Consider the following 17,311-nt stretch of genomic DNA (forward strand, 5'->3'; position numbering starts at 1 on the left):
GAGTAGTTTCCAATGCCGAGTTTACACCGATTTAATTCCTTATTAAGTTGTATGCGTTTGGATTGCATGCGGTCGGCCATGCGGTCGTGTGACGTAGGAGTCCGCACGCACGCGCTGCGCTATCGAGCCGCCACCAAGACCAACTGTTGAGTCGTCTCCTCTCTCACCCCATCATGCTTTCCTGGTTCCCCTCCCGTTCCTTCCTACGCGTGACGTCATCGTCGATCGTCACAGCTGCGGTACGAGCGAGCTAGTATAGCATTTATATCATTCGAATGTTGATGAACTCTGAAATTGCTTCGAAGAATTTTCTTAACAAAATTACCTACATGATGATTTATGGCTGGCTTACCTTTAATCTTATACATAAAAGAAGAAAGTGAATAACTGACTGACGTCAACGCGCAGCCCAAACCGCTGGATCTAGACACTTGAAATTTGGTTTCTGGTTTAGATTCTTCTGGTGTAGGGGTGAACTAAAAGAGGATTTCCTAAAATTCCCACAGGAACGGGAATTGTGGTATTTCAGATCATTAATAGTTCAATTATATTTAAAAAAAAAGTTAAGGTCGAACCTATTTAGTATTCCAAACTGGGTGCTCACTTCAAAAACTAGAAAACTTTCTTAATAAAATTGTCAGGAGTAGGTAGGTACGTTAAGCTTTGACAATTTTTCTAGTTTCAGGAGCTCAAGTTATTTGAATGCATCCTTGTAAAAATTAGGTTTTATTTGACGCCGGTGTCGTCTGTCGCATTTGCAGCTTTCAAATTAATTCACTATATAAATTTGTTTCGATCTAAATGGCTGAACGGATTTGAACCTTACTGCGATAAATATCTGGAATTTTTTACATAAAAAAGAAACTCATATAAAGTTTTCATAGTTAATCGTACGAAATCATTCGGCATGAATTCGACACACCGGTTTTAATTTTAAATTGATAAAGGACTCTTTAACTATAATTTGGCATACATTTGTCGACAATAAAAAATATTACATCACCCACGAATGCGGATCAAACAGATTTTTTTAATCAATTTCAAATTACAAGTCTAGACTGCATTCGGGAAGCGAGTAAATAAAATTTAAGCCCTATTAATTTGCTAGACGCCCCCTGCACAATAAACGTTGATAAAAGCCCTCGACACGGTCTAAGAGCCCTTGTCTGGTCTGATACTCGTCCCAATATAGAACCATCTATACATTACCATATAACGCGGGAATATTGACCCTTTTCCTTATGCTTTTATAACTGAAGGGAAGTCGTTTTGGGTAAATGAATGATTGAAAGCTGTGGAAGTAGATTTAAGTGCTCAGTGTTGGTCCATTCTGTAAGGTTCCTCTATTTATACACACGTGTATAAAACGATTTCAAAAGTAGTAATATATGTCAATGAGTGTATGTACTTTCTTTCATACATATATTTCTTAATTTATATATATCACGTCGAAATTCCTAATTGGGTAAACAGAGCCAAAGGTATCGAAAACAGTCAAGTGCCCCACGTTTGGCTTTATTATACAGAATAAATGATATTGCCCTATCTGTATTCTAAAAACTAATATTTTAGTTCTGAAATTACTTAAATATGGATTTGCTTAACTCAAATAATATTAAATTACCATCAAAATTTGCTCATTCACACCTATCCAAACCAATTGTTATGAAAGCACGTACGTAATCCAAGTGCGCGCTGGGCTGTGCGGAGGATTAGTGTAAATTCCAATTTAACAAACCCACCGCGAATTTGTTGCAAATTTCACACAATCAAAATACAATATTATGTTTATTTACATAAATGTGTTTTTATTAGCCTGTGTAGTTTCTAGGAGATTAGAGACGATTCAATCTATACCAGGGTGTTTGCTGAAGGATTGTCTTTATATAATTAATTGTTAAATACATACAAAAAATCATGCCCGGAGAGGTAGGCAGAAACTACATCTATTTACTTGCCATATAAATGTGAAAATTTTTAGGATGTGTGCCTGTTACTCTTTCATTTTGATGAAATTTAGTGCACATTATGAATATTACCTGAAATAATGTAAAAAATAAATGAAATGGAAATCCCGTGGAAATTTCAGGATTTTTATCCTGTGATTAGCGCAGCTAGATCACATAGACGAAACTTGCCCCTATAGAAAATAGTCTCAAGGACTTTCGTAATAGAATTTACTCTACTACTAATGATTCACAGAAACGAAGACGAGACATTTTTTACATTTATGAATTTTGGAGTACTGTTGTTTGTTTAAGGCTAAAGTAGGTTATTATAATTATCATCATCAGTAAGTTTTCTGTCAATCCGCTATCGTCTTCTACGCTGTTGCTACGTGCTCCGAATAGGTAAAGACTCCTTTTAAGTATCATAAATGTTACTATGGACTTGTTTTTTCATAAATATTTTATCATATATGTAGGTATGTGAGTTTACGTGATTTGAATATAATACGTGAATGTTTACCTTTAACGATATAAATTATGCATTTCATATTTTACACACTTTACCGCATGGAAAAATCGGGCTACAAGCAATATCTTGTAAATGTGTTTCATTATATATTTAACGATTACCTTCCATTTGGTTATTCTATATTTATAATTGTTTCGTTATTTCCTTTCTAAGTAATGAAACGATATAGAAATACATGGTTCCCCCTTACAAAAACGGAAATAGAAAAATAGAACTCGCAACTTAAATAAGAGTCTAATTAAATTTAAGTAAAATTCTTAACAAGTTGAACGAATCTTCAGCTCAAATATTTCTCTAGGGCTTAGCGCTCGGCTCTGATGAAATAAGTACAAAATAGCTCGCTTATCCGCAAATCCGTAAACCAAAAGTTTCCGGAGTTGAGGCGAAGTTGGGGCGTGTTTGCGACGTGATGATTACTCGTCAAGAAATGTCAAGTGTCCCCCCCTCGCCGCCTTCTCCCCCCATCATTCGTCTCGGGGAGGTTGACACCTGTCGAACCTGAGCCGAACTGATTGGACCATCATATCGTCGGATTTGAAACTCTTGCGAATTCCACAACTAACGGAGTAGGTATATTTGTATTAAGAATTTGAAAGCGTTTGACCCCAATCTGCCTGACGGAAAGCAAGAGAGATTAATGGTGCTAGAGTATTGATTAAACATAGCGTTTAAAACAAAGTTTAACCCCTCACAGAATTACAGAATCATTGCTCTAATAAGAATAAGTATTAAACACATTTATTATAAAGTCTACTCTATGTCTAATAGCAATTTTATGCACAGAAAATAACTTTAATACGCAATCTAAAACGACCTAAACTTATTTATTAGTGCAGACAAACGAATCTTGAGTGCGAGTCTCGAACAAACCCAAATTATACGGTAATAAATCACATAGTTGGTCAGCGAACTAACATTGAAAGTGTAACAAAACTTGCGACGTCCGTTCCCATCGGGACGCGGCTGACTCACTTAATTATCGTCCAAATTCTGGCCAGATAATAAAGTTAAATTGAGTAAATTGCACAGGTGGCCGCCATGACGAGGACCCGGCACACGGCTTTAATAGCTGTGATCATTTTCGCCTTTTATCACAGGTTAAAAGTTGTTAATTAAATCACGTTGTCTCATCCATCAGGTAGGTAAACATACACTTACATGATCTAATTTTTTAAATACTTTATTTTGAAATATACCTTATTTAAAAATAAAATTATGAGTTTGTTCATTTTGTAACAGCTGGAAAACATTTTCAATAAAACTAGATAAAGTATTCCATAATCGATTATTTTTCTTTTTAACTTACGCGAGCTTGAGAATGAATGAAATCCTCTAGAATGTGAATCTTTTTCAACATATTTGTTTTTGATTTATTGTAAATACCTCAGGGTCAGGTCAAAAGTACCCGAAACCGCCGAGCTTGTATGAAGAGAGTTATGAATGTGGACGAAGCGAAACAAGTATGCAGAGATCGTGGCAAGTGGAAAGAGGTAGTCTCTGCCTACCCCTCCGGGAAAGAGGCGTGATTTTATGTATGTATGTATGTATGTATGTAAATACCTAAATATAACTTCGTTGTTTTGACGAGAGAACGTAATTGATAACTCGTCCAAGATATCTAAAGAACTTTCTTTAAACGTTCTTGAAGCGTTACAAATTAACAATGCATTTACTGTCCTTTTTCCCCATCTGATTCTATGCGATCTCCCCGACCAATGGTCAGTAGTCGCATTAACTCAAATTGGTACAATTGGCGACGTCTGGCCTCACCTGGGTTCCAATTGGATTACGAATTGAATTCCATTTACAAAAACTTCGAGGCTAACCCAACAAATTGTTGCTGCCTTGCAACGTGGATTGTGGAAAGCAAACAAACTATGATTTTAGGTTTTATTTTAAAACTATCGGCAAAATCCTACCGAATTTTACATACAGTTTTGATGCAAATGAAAGTGCATACCGACTGAATACGCCTGACAAAAGTAACTTCTTCCCCAGTAACTTCAACGTGAAGTTACTTCTTGAATAAATTAAGATTCTCAATTTCAAATGTTTCTTTTGAATGATTTTGGACAGCCTCGTCTAGACGGTCGAGACTTTATTATTCTCTTGAATAATTCGATGGTTTTGTAAAAGTTTTCTTGCGATATCTTTTACGCTTTTTCTGATGCATTTCATCAAATAATTATTTCTTTGTTTCTTTTTTGTAAAAAATTCATATTGTAAAAGGATAATATCGCTGTCACGCAATTTCATTGATTTGATGAACAAGAAGAAGTACTTTCTATACTTTATTCTTGTGCGTTGTGTGCAATTATCCTGTGCAAATCATATCTCCAAGTCCTGTCTTTTTCAGAAAAGAAAAAATTCATTTGTATTACAAACGAATCCTTTATATTTTTATTCAATGACGGCTTTACATTCAATTTCGGGCGCTCAGATTCACGTAATATTAAAAATATTCATACTTTTGCACGCCATATCATACGTTCTACATCCACAACATTTAAAGTACTTTGTAACCGCTTAAAAATAAACAAGAATACGTCCATACATATCCTTACAAGTGGTAAACAAGAATACATTAATAACAGTAGATACCTACACTACAAGTATATAGCGTGATGCGACGCTGTGTCAACGACACTCGCTGTTTATGGGTTTAATATGTAAATAACAACACATGTAAACCCATATTGTACATTGATGGTGCGAATAACTTACCTTAACGGGATAATTTACCTGCCTATACCAACATATTGCACGGAGTTATTAAACACGTGTACACAACTAGATGAATAATGACATTACTATAAGCAGACATCCTTATATTCACAGGGAGGTATTCCTTGTAAGAACATAATTTTGAAATTATATCTAACACATTTCGGAGAGACGACTGTCCCACAGTCTCGATAAGTAATGTTTCCGGAATTTTTAAATAAGACGTGAAGTTCAAATATTATGTGATTACCTGACATACTCACTCCTATATTGTGGTCAAAAGCAGACTTAGGGATCCCGGGGAGAACGCAACCGGCACAATCCCCAAGAATATGATGACGGACAGAGGTGCTGAAACGACTTCTATACTAAGGGTACTTGAATTAAAATTATTTAAAAATTCATTTACATAGGTACATATTATTTTTTTAGAGCACCTCGTAAATTAAATGTTTATTTTTGCATAGGTACAAAACAACTCTTAAAAATTAAATCAAATTATAAAATAGGTAGATAGGCAAATATATAATAACTGTAACAAAAATAAAAATATGTTGATAAGTTTTATCTTTTAAGTATGCTTACAAAGTTATATTTAAATGAATTATCTGGTCACGGATGAAATAATTTCATAAAATTATATAGTTTATCTTTTTATTACATACCGGTTCAAAGAATCATAACTTATTCAGATGACTATATCTTTGATAACATTCACAACTATAAAATAATACTTTGTTTAATCTGCAATCACACATGAATATAAAGGGCAAAGGTGACTGATATTATTTATGAAGACAAAGTCAAATTCAATGAAGGGATTTCATTTAATTTTGGCATTAAGTCATGATTAAGAATAATGCAGGATTCTTTTCGGGAATGCACCAATGCGCCATTAATATCGCCGTAGGTATTTCTAAGACTAGCACTATTTTAATTTAGCTCTTAATCATTACACCGTAATAGAAATTCGATTCAAATTGCCCTACATCCTGGCACATCGTTAATCTAATACTAATCCTAGAGCTTAGATAATGGCAACAATCATGTTCCACAGGAGCCTTCTTGTTCTTGCAAATAATTATTGCTAACATAGAACTTCATCTCGTAAAAACTGATTGTATTACTGTTCTCGTCTCGTCTCTGAAGAATTTGGATACTTAGACGTGGACTTAGTCATGGAAACAACAAGAGAAACCCAAGCCATGCAACTGAATTCATCCCTGAAGGCCTACTGACTTATAAAATCAATTTAAAATTTCTAATATATACCATGGGTCATGGTATAGATATATATTGATAGAAAGTTGATGATTGATCTTATAGAGAAGGTACGGATTAAGGCTTGTAGGCTACAAGCACCAAATTTAACACGTACTTTATTGATTTATTTTTATTTATTCTAACAGTGTACTATTGGGTTCTTCTTTCATAAATCCATTTCCGCAGTTTCATTATCCCTCGATAGCAGCTAGGTTAAATTCATTATCACATAACAGCAAGCATATCCCTTCTTTCCATGATATGCGCAAGATAAGGATTTCCCGCGTTATAACCGTACGCCGCCGTCACCGAGTACGCCACGCATACGAGTCGATTAAGGGTGCGTGCTCTGAATCGCCATGTGCTCATTACTCCGCCCTATTCATTATCTACCAGCTAAATAACTAATGGACGGCGTCTTAACACGTCGCGCCAAGAGCAGTTAGTTTCAATAAAGTCCTATACGCCACATCGTTCAGAGTTATTCAACTCGCTAGAATTTGGGATATTAGTTTTGGTTGTGGAATTTCCGTTATAACTTACTTGTTTGCTAAAAATCAACTAAACTGTCACCACTATACTCAAATGTGGCCCAATTCACGTAAACAACTGTGTATTTTTGTGTGGAACGCCACATTAAATCTAGATAATCTATCTACATAATTCTTTTAGGTGATTATTTATTTAAACTTTATTTCACCAAAAATAATATACAACAGGTGGATTCTCTAACCAGTCGAACCTTTAGACCTAGTCTAACTACCTATGGTGATGAGCTACCAACCTCTGAATCTCAATTTTATCAATCAGCCAGATAAACGTGGCTTTTGATACCCAATAAGGGATTAAAGTCGTTATACGTATTTTAGATGATCATAAAATACAAGACGCGTTTCACATTATGCATTAATGTTTACAGTACAGCGGCGCGACCATGGGCGGCGGCTGCGGAGCGGCCGGCACGCGGGTGCCGACGGCGGCGTCGCCGGCCAACACGGCGTCATCGTCCTCCTCGAATACCGGCTCGGCAGGCGGCACCCGGTCCACTAGCCTCAGTACGGCACCCCCACCACCGGCCTCCACGGCATCAACCACCGGACAAGTGGGGGAACAGCTCAGCCGCACCAACTTATACATACGCGGCCTTAGCCAAAACACCACCGATAAGGACCTCGTCCAAATGTGCCAGATGTAAGCATTGTTTTGTTGTCCGAATAATGTTGTAGTGACGTGCATTGCATTTGATAGTGCCTACTGTACAATTTCCGCGGCAGTTTCTTAAATTACCTGTCCTGTATAAAATTACAAGTAGTCTTACCTCAAGTCAACATTAAAGCTCAATAATTTCAAAATGTCTATGCGCGTCACAGCAGTATTAAGTATTTCAAAAAATGAATTAATTCTAATCTGTTTTGTGGTATTTCAGGTACGGCAACATAATTTCAACAAAAGCAATATTGGATAAAAATACAAATAAATGTAAAGGTAAACAACATTCACTGACGCATTCGAACCCTAACACTATCATAGCGATTTAATTATTACCTGTATTTCGAGTACTTTAGCAATTGACTCTGTGCATAGATAACCTATTTCACGTATGTATATGAAGTATATCCTCGAGTTTATGCCTATGAAATAGAAATTGCAACAGTTATATGTTCGTAACTGGATTATTTAATATAGTATTTAATATTTTCTAGACTACCATATACCTTCATTAAACTAATCCATCTATGGTGAGACTTTTTCCAATATATGCACGACACTAGCTACATATACCTATTTAATTCATATTTACAAGTTTAATGTTATCATATTTAACTTCGATATACTCGTATTTATTTCACTGTGTTATTTTTAAGTAGATATTGATCATCCTCACTATATTTTGCACTAAAGCACAGATGAATTACTTATAATTTTATAAAAAATATTGTTTCTGGATAGTGCACTTTCCTCGTGATATTTTATGGAAGTCACATTTCACGCTACTTCGTGTAGACATTTGGTCATCTCATTAGTTACATGATTATTGAAATTGTTATATAGATGTTTGTTACGTTTGAGATAATAGCTACCCTGAATGAGAAGCATGATTCATCAAGTCGTTATTCCTACAGCCTTTATTCTTGATTTGCGTTTCCCATGACTATTCAATAATAACTTTTGTTCCCGCAGGTTACGGTTTTGTAGATTTTGAGACAATCGCGTCGGCGGAGGCAGCTGTTAAAGGATTACAAGCCAAAGGTGTTCAGGCCCAGATGGCTAAAGTGGGTATCTGGTTCCTGCGTAGACTGAACCGTGTACGTTGTGCATGCAAGTAATACTATTATGACTAACCGCCTGCTCCTGATCTGGTCCGCTCTCACTTAACCTCTTCTTACTATCAATGGCCTTTGTATCATCCTATTTCCTCGTTTTCCATAACGCCCTGACCCATTACTTTAATTAGGTTCTTATTGATACAAAAATAAATGAAAGCAACTCACTTCACCACGATTTAACCGTTAAATCAAATAAAATCATGAAATGATACAATTGATGGTCTTAGAGACAGTCAGTTTCGAAAAACCCTAAAAACGACTACATCTTACTGTTTTTTAATCAGAAATGAAAAAACGGTAGAATTTGATGCATAATTGTATTACTTCCAATATAATATGAATAGGTCTGTATCAGTAAGTTTGCGTTGGCAGAAATGATTTTTCTTGAATAAAGTATTTATTTAAAAAATTACCATCACGATACCTTTAATGGCGCTTATGTAATCTACATTATATAGAAATTTATCGCAAAAACATCTCTGTATAAAAAAATGATTTATCGCAAACTTGACGTGCCTAGGAAATTGTTCATGGATTACATTCTTTTCTTTTATCTTCTAATACGTGAATTGAATCCATCCTTTGATCCAGTCCCACATTCCACCTACCCTTAATTATAGCTTTAGTATTTACCCTATTATATAATTATAACACTTGACAAATGCTGCAATACTTACCTCAAAGCATTTTATAACAAACTGAATTTTCTATATAGTACCAAAATTTACTAGATTTTGAAATATAAACGCATTCATCAACATCCTTTCCTATACTGTTTTAGGTAATGACTTTAGCAAAATTGTGTTTAACAAATTTCCATAATGCATTTGTTTTCAATAGATGTGTGACAATGTTTAGATGACGTAGGCTGTGTTTAGATCATCGACGTAATGGGCGGTAGCGTTTGATCTACCACAATGGTAAAACCATCAATCCAAATCATTCATTTCTCAGTCTATTTCGGACACCGACAAGTCATTTGGTATGTCAGCAATATTTCGAGCAGATCATTCTAACACTTTTGTGTTGTAAGTATTTAATCCCTTCAGTGGTGCAAATTTAACGCAATTATAACGCTTACTTAATTCTATACTTCGAAAGTTGTTTCATCTTGTTGATTCTGTAATTATGCCGTTTGCTTCAGCGTTATAACAATGTGTAATTGTATTACCGCTACTGGGCTCGGGTATTCTATGCTTTCGATATTCAATTAGTGTGTATGCGACTTATAGCTTCATAACCTCTATGCTGATGTATATGCCCAACTCGTTGATAACACCTACCTAATATTATTTAGTATATTAGATCGATCTGCTGATTTACGACAAAGCTGGCTTCAGTGTCTAGATAATCTATGCGGGCTTCAAGCTAATTTTACTAATCTCTGAATTAACCTTCACATCACTGTGTTAACCTAACAAATGCTTTGAAATATGAATTAGAGCAGGAAACGTACTAACATTTCAATGGATACTAATGAAAATGGGGAAAGTCTTAGAGTTATTGCATAATTCAAATGGTCTTCAATTTGAAATCTCAACGAGTCAGTCACGCACTGTACATACCTACGCTAAAAAGATTAATTTACTCGTAATGCCGACTGTAATAGATACGTAATTGTGGATTCCTGTAAATATAAAGTACATAGTTATTTGAAATGATGGACCTCTCATTCATTTAGATTTCTTATTTTTAATTTCAATCGGCAATTGTGTACCCTTTCATTTGGAAACTGACTACTGACTGATATACTGCTATTTAAAACTCATGTAACTCATACATTTCTCGAGGTCCATCAGTATCTTTATTAGGGTATTGTATAGTGAGTTTGAGAGTTGTTTCTTCACCTTTTGCTACTGGGCTTTTGCAGCAACAAGAGCAAGATCCTACCAACCTGTACATGGCGAACCTGCCGCCTCACTTCAAAGAGAACGATGTGGACCAACTCCTGGCCAAATTCGGCCAGGTGGTATCCACGAGGATCCTGCGCGACACCCACGGTCACAGCAAAGGCGTTGGATTTGCGCGGATGGAGTCTAGGGAAAAGTGCGAGCAAATTATCCAAGTAAGCTCTTCGGTATTCCTATCCTATATATCCTTCCACAAATCTGTTTAAGATTTAGCTGACATTAACATGTAATTATTTTCATTGTGTGTTATAAGGTCTACAATAAATAAAATTCGAACCACTACCTACCAGGGACGACAACAGTTTTTAAAGTGAATAAAATTTTTGTTTATTTCAGATGTTTAACGGAAACGCTATTCCTGGTGCCAAGGAGCCTCTATTAGTTAAATTTGCGGACGGAGGAAATAAGAAGAAAGCACTTTATAACAAGCAAAACGACAACAATGGTAGAGCGTGGCGGGACACCAATGATTCCATAACGCAGGTAATAGAGGTATACAAACACAAAATTACTATCTTAGAATAAGTTTTCTGTAAAGCTTCTTAATATCCTGAACCCCAACAGAGGAAAATAAAAAAAATGTCAAGAGAATAAGGATATTGATTCATTTCGACCTATGTCCACCAACAAACACGGTCACTCTTATCAGGGCCATATTTTTCCATAGAACTTAAATGATAGCTAAATAAATTAATTTTCAAACATAGACCTATTAATCAGTAAATTGAAATATGACCGAAAAAATTCCAGGCGATGACTGCCGGCGGCGTATACGCTGGCGGCGTAGGCGCAGCGGGGGCAGGCGGGGAGTGCGCGGGCGTGTACCGCGGCGGGGCCAGCGTGTACAGCGTGACTGCGTTCCACCCGCACCCGCAGCTGCACCACCACCACCACGCGGCCCACCCCGCGGCCTGGCTGCCCTACCCCGCGCTGATACCCTCGGCCCACCCCGCGCACCACGCAGCGCACCCCGCCCACCCGACGCACATACCCATCGACTCTGTGCCTAGCCAATACGTAAGTTCTTACAGATTTCATTACGATTGATTTGTTAATGTAACGTGGATAGAAAAATCCTAGGGAAAAGTGAAACTCCGAGGCAGTGACTCCGTGTTATTTTCTTCTTAAATCTGCAAAAGAGTTTCTCTAGTTAGTGATGAGTGGGGGCGTAGGATTACTTAATTTCTTGGCAGTTATGAGCATATAACACTATTCAAATGTAAATGTAACATACTTTTCTAAAATATTCATAGTTTTTATGAAACTATGAAAAATAATAATGTATATATTTTTTAAAGATCACTCACGGGAGTCCGGCTAACACTTAAACAAAACCTAGTTAATACTTAGAAAAAGACACTAGATTTCAAAGACATAAACCAGACACAAACATTCAGTCAAATGAAGAAAAAACAAAGTACTTGACTGATGTGTTCTGTTTTCCAGGTAAACTGGGACAGCATAAGGCCGGAAAGTGAATTATACGTGAGTGCTGGTATTTATAATCGAAGCAAACCGCTCTAACCTTCCGTGTCCCAGTGCTTACGATCCGCCACTCACTTTAGTACCCCGCTTTTGTCACACCCTGTGCTCCATATGTAAAACAAATGAATATCGACACCTAACACCTGATCGTTCCTAATGTCAAAAAATAACTGTCAGTTAGTTTTCATTAGCCCGTTGCTTGAGGTATGCCCAGACATACTATTCTTAAAAATAGCAGATGGAATGTTCAATCGAATATGGAACGCAACATAAACGAACCTGACAATAGCCGATGTTTTATCGTCACTTCAATATTACGCTTCCTTAATATGCCTATTCGTGTTGTTGGTATAGCAGAATGGACAATATACTTCCATAAGTACTAGTGGGGCTGAAAAACTTTGATAGCATAGAAGCCACGAAAAGCTTTTAGTGAGCTAGTAAATATCACGCTCAAAGTAAGAATATTCCGTCTGCTTTTCCATACACTATTTATCGTCGGTCGAGTTGGTATTTGCGAGCTGCTCTGACCTGTCCCGGTGTAATGTTTCAGTACTTTGCGTCGCATCCGTACCAGTACTTCCAGGGGCCGACGCAGCCTATCATCCAGCTGCCAATGGAGAGCGAGCACGCGTCCACAGCGGCGTCCCCCGACGAGGCTTACCAGACGTACCCGCCTCCCAAGTAGATCATAAGCCACGCTACGACAATCCGAGCTGTACACGAGCCAAAAATCAAAGCACTGTGACTTTTTACAATGTTAATTTGTTTTAGTTATAATTTGCGGCCGTTATAGACTTCATCGAAAGTTGCGCTCGCGCGGCGCCTCTAGCTATAGCCTACACGTTCGCCTCGGTGTTTGTTCGGTCCGCGGTCCGCTGGCTTGCGCTGGACGTTGATTCGCTGTGATGTTTTGATGAGGTCTTGTGACGGTTCGAGGAGAGGATTTGATGTATAGATATAGCTCCAATTTTAAAGCGTTTTTATTGCATTATAATTTTATTATTGTTTTATGAGAAAATAAATTTAAGATTTTAGGCCCAGGTTCCGAACGTTGAAAAGATTATTTAAGATAGTTAGGTATTTATTTTAGCATAGTATATAATTTCATTACTGAAATTTCAAAGTTACTCGTCCCTTGGACGGGAGATATTCATAAAATTTTACTTTTAAATCAAACTAAATCAGTGTCATAATTAAAATGATAAGAAATCAAATAATGAAATGAAATCACATCTGAGTAAAGAAAATGCGTGCAATCCAATTCAGAATCTATAGATATTTATCAAAATATTTGTACAGTTTCTTTCAATTTATTTTCCTATTAACACCTGTTTTAGAATAAAGCAATATCTATGAAGAATGGAGTGGATAGAGAGATAAGTGGAAATGGTCATATCATGTGGAATCAAAGATTTATACTAAAATGACTTAGGCGTGTAGAGCTAGAGGTGAAGTAGCGCGCTTTATTGCGTGCAGTGGATATTATGGTGAAGATAGAATCTTCCGCGAAAAAAGTATTTTAAAAATACAATCACAAGAGTTGCTCTTATTGCTTGTTGTATGTAGGAACCGGAGACGTAACCCGCTTTCTTGAAAACGCACGGATATAAACATTAGCTGAAACTTCATTTGCGCAAGCGTAGTGCTCGTTTGCTTGCACTTATGTGGTTTTGGGTATGTATAAATTAAATGTGTTTGGCGTGGTGCTTTAATCATTTTATTTCAAAAATGGTACTATACCTATGCAGTATTATCTAACATAATACACTCATGAATAGTCTAACCGGCGCAGTCTTCCATGGATCGCAAATAACTTTAAAAATTATTATTTAAAAATTTCCTTGTGCCTGAACAGCTTGACCGCTCGAGTCACTTAAAATTTCCACCTACGATGACGCTATTTCGTATTTAAACAAGAAATAATACCCTTCAGTCATAATTATGTTACGTAGAAATAGTTAATTATCATCACAAGTAGTTTAATCATTTTTCGACTCCTCGATGTATAATATGTTGTATGATGCAATAGTTTCTCTACTAAAACGTCGTTGCCAAACCCGAGAACAGACTGAATTTATGTATACTGTAACTTCCAATATTTGTTGATCCGTGTTTCTCCCCTACCTAGTCTCTGTGTCAGTAAGCGACGGTAGTACACAGTAGCGGGCGGCGGGCAGCGCGCCGCCCCGGCCGCGCAGCGCGCTAGGCACTGCGGGCGTGCCACCTCGAACGGCACGGTAACATTTAGCAATAAGCAGTTGTATGTAAAGTCTATTTATACATTTTACGAGTCTATACAAATTTTTGTACGTTGAAAACTCATGTTTGAATACGTGAAAAACGAAGTGATCCTTTTTTGAGAATCATGTACTGAGTCAACTGTAGTTGTTATTTTGTAGGCGGTCGGCACATTCCACTAGAAAACTTCAAACAAAAATTCCACGATTGATTTCCACATTATAAAATGTAATGGATTTGAAATCCAAAGTGTATGAACACCTTTTGGTGTATATAAGCACTTTTTGTACCATCACGTAGGTTTTGGGTACACTTTATGACTTTATATGAAATTTGATATTTTTATATTGAATATATATAAATTATACATGGATATGTATACATGTATATACATTGTTGATGGGTACGAGTAAAAGCCTACTATATCGCAACTGTTTAATTCTATTTTGGCACGTCAAGAGTTTCATCAGAACCAAAGTATACAAATCATTAAAGTCGAGTAAGAAGTAGGAAAATATTTATACAACTCAGGGACTGAAGACTAGTTAAATGTTTGATATATTAACTGTATTTTAACTGACGATTAAGAGATAATCTCACTTTGTTCAAAACCTGTAAACTGAAATTCAATAAAACAATACAGGAACTGATTCTAGCTGACGGCAGGTTTTGAATGAATAAAGTAGATTTTGAACGAATTAGTAGATCTGTATTTGTTTTCTGTTTATTTTTATTCAGGAAAAGGCTGAATTGTACTGTTGTTCCGTAATAAGTAATTTTTTTTGGAATGTACATAAATTAGCTGGTGATTTGTGACTTGTTTGCGAATGTATAAAGTAACACCGCTAAGATTCACGTAGAGGCACCGCACGTAGTGACAGCTGACTGCCCCATACCGACACAAACCCGACTCACGTCGCAAAGGCTAATCTAAAGTGAGATTTTAATTAGTGTAACGTTTCGGACGTACTGACCCATAATACTCCATAGATCAGTATTATTCTCGCATAATTTCTGATCAAGCCAAATTTATTGAACTGACTAAGAAACCGCCTTTACTTCTTGTGAAATAAAATAACCACGAAGTGCAATGTAGTACCGAGTGTTGCGTGGTACTTAGTTAAGTAATTTGATCGTTTAGTGTTACGTACACGTACACTGTGGCTTCCTGTGAAAGCAGTCTTCCGATAGATATTTCCGCTAACTTTGCATTTAAATTGATGTCGACGTATTGAAACATTTTACATGTGTAATGTAAACTCCCTTTTTTGTTGTCCCGTACCGTGTAAATTGACCTTTTCGAGTCCCGTTCTCAAGTTATGATATGATTTCATTCAACAATGCAAATTGTTGTTCCCTTGGAAATAAGTAATGCAAATAATTAGAGTAATCACACCAACATAATTTAAGTGACTTGTATAATAGGGTGGCACGGACCTTGTTAGAGTAGACAGTGTCGAGAGCGATAATAATTTAGCACGAAATTATTTTTCTAATGCTTTCCTTCCAATTTAAGCAATAAAATTAATTTGATGGTAGTGCCTTCAGCTTCCTTTAAAGTAATGAATCAGATGATACAGTAGCAGTTGCATGTGCTTTACACAATATTTTTACAGGTAATAGAGAACTTACCGTATTCATAAACGTAGCGATAATGTAAAGACTATGTTAAAAATATTTTGTAACAACTAAAACAAATAATGTGGCTGTCTAATCGTTGCATTTTTCACACATGATGTAAAAAATTAACTTGAGGATAAAAAGTAGATGTTCCTAGTTAACTCACTTCGACACTCTTGGCATGTGTGATATCTGAAAATGATAGCTCGATAACGTCGAGCGCCCTGTGACAGTAGCACAAATGTTGCATGTCGGGAACCAATACTTGAAAACCAAAATAATGATTCATCAAAATCATGTCGATAGAATTGAAGTGTTAAGTAAATGTTTAAAAAATTAAGTCGTTAACTATAAGAGAACGCTCGACTCGTTTTGAAAAAGTGAATAGTGAAGCTCTAGGAATGATGACGAACGATGGCTAGTTTGTAGACTAGGCTTAACTTATAGATAGGATAGAATAGAAAAAAAATGTTTCGACGCTAAGATAGATAGCATAGAACCCTAGATTAATATATTTCCAAAGCGGCGCGGGCGCGCGTGCTCCGCTCGTCTCTAGGGTAGTTTCCTTTGTTAGTTTATTAAATAATTTAATTTGAATGGACTGAAGGCGGGCGGCGGCGCGCGCGCAACTCCGCTCTAGCGAGTAAGAGCAGGCTAAGGAAATTAGTGAACACATTCAAGAGATAAGTTTCAGTTGAACAAGTTTGCTTTCACTTCTTTTGTTATGTAGTGACTAAGTGTAAAGAAAGCTAAATGAAAAAAAAAACTGTCGGAGGTGTCGATACGAATGTATTTGTCCAATGTGTATTAATATAGTGTGGTGTTCTACCGATCAGACTAGTCTAGTAGTAGAATAGTTTAGATAAAAATTTAGTTAGGTAGACTAGAAATATAAAATGCAAAAATAAAACTTGATAAAATGTAAAAAAAAATGAAATGAAATTGTTGGTAAGAAAGAATATTTTTAAGGGACATGTTGCTTCGATTCGTTGTGTTATGATGTGAGGTTTGGCATAACTATGATAATAGTGTAAAGCATTTCTCGCAGAGAAACACAGAGGAAAGTTATGTATCTATTTTGTTACAAAGTGTTTGCAAGTATCTATATTGTGCTATGAGCATTTTATGTGACCCGCATTATTAATAGTTATGCTGAATGGAAACTAAAATAATATATAAATAAATCAAAATGGTACTAAGAAGCATGTTTTATTGTGACAAGTCATGTTCCTTTGCATTGAACATATTTTGTAAGAGCAAATG

General features: G+C 36.3%; 1 protein-coding gene across 4 annotated transcripts in view; it reads left to right on the plus strand.

Moving 5' to 3' along the window:
* LOC106132087 (protein alan shepard) overlaps positions 1-16,888 on the plus strand; it is a 91,197-nt gene extending 74,309 nt beyond the window's left edge. The window contains exons 3-10 of one of the 4 annotated variants that reach the window (XM_060947575.1): positions 7,385-7,656; positions 7,892-7,950; positions 8,647-8,738; positions 10,663-10,857; positions 11,039-11,194; positions 11,453-11,719; positions 12,149-12,187; positions 12,741-16,888. In XM_060947575.1, the coding sequence (XP_060803558.1) occupies positions 7,385-7,656; positions 7,892-7,950; positions 8,647-8,738; positions 10,663-10,857; positions 11,039-11,194; positions 11,453-11,719; positions 12,149-12,187; positions 12,741-12,875 (1,215 nt within the window). In that variant the 3' untranslated portion in view covers positions 12,876-16,888. Of the gene's footprint in view, positions 1-7,384; positions 7,657-7,891; positions 7,951-8,646; positions 8,772-10,662; positions 10,858-11,038; positions 11,195-11,452; positions 11,720-12,148; positions 12,188-12,740 lie in introns of all 4 variants that reach the window. The other 3 variants (XM_060947573.1, XM_060947574.1, XM_060947576.1) reach the window with 3 other exon arrangements.
* The last annotated feature ends 423 nt before the right edge of the window (positions 16,889-17,311 follow it).

Source organism: Amyelois transitella, chromosome 13, assembly GCF_032362555.1.
Source record: "Amyelois transitella isolate CPQ chromosome 13, ilAmyTran1.1, whole genome shotgun sequence".
Taxonomy (NCBI): Eukaryota; Metazoa; Arthropoda; class Insecta; order Lepidoptera; family Pyralidae; genus Amyelois; species Amyelois transitella.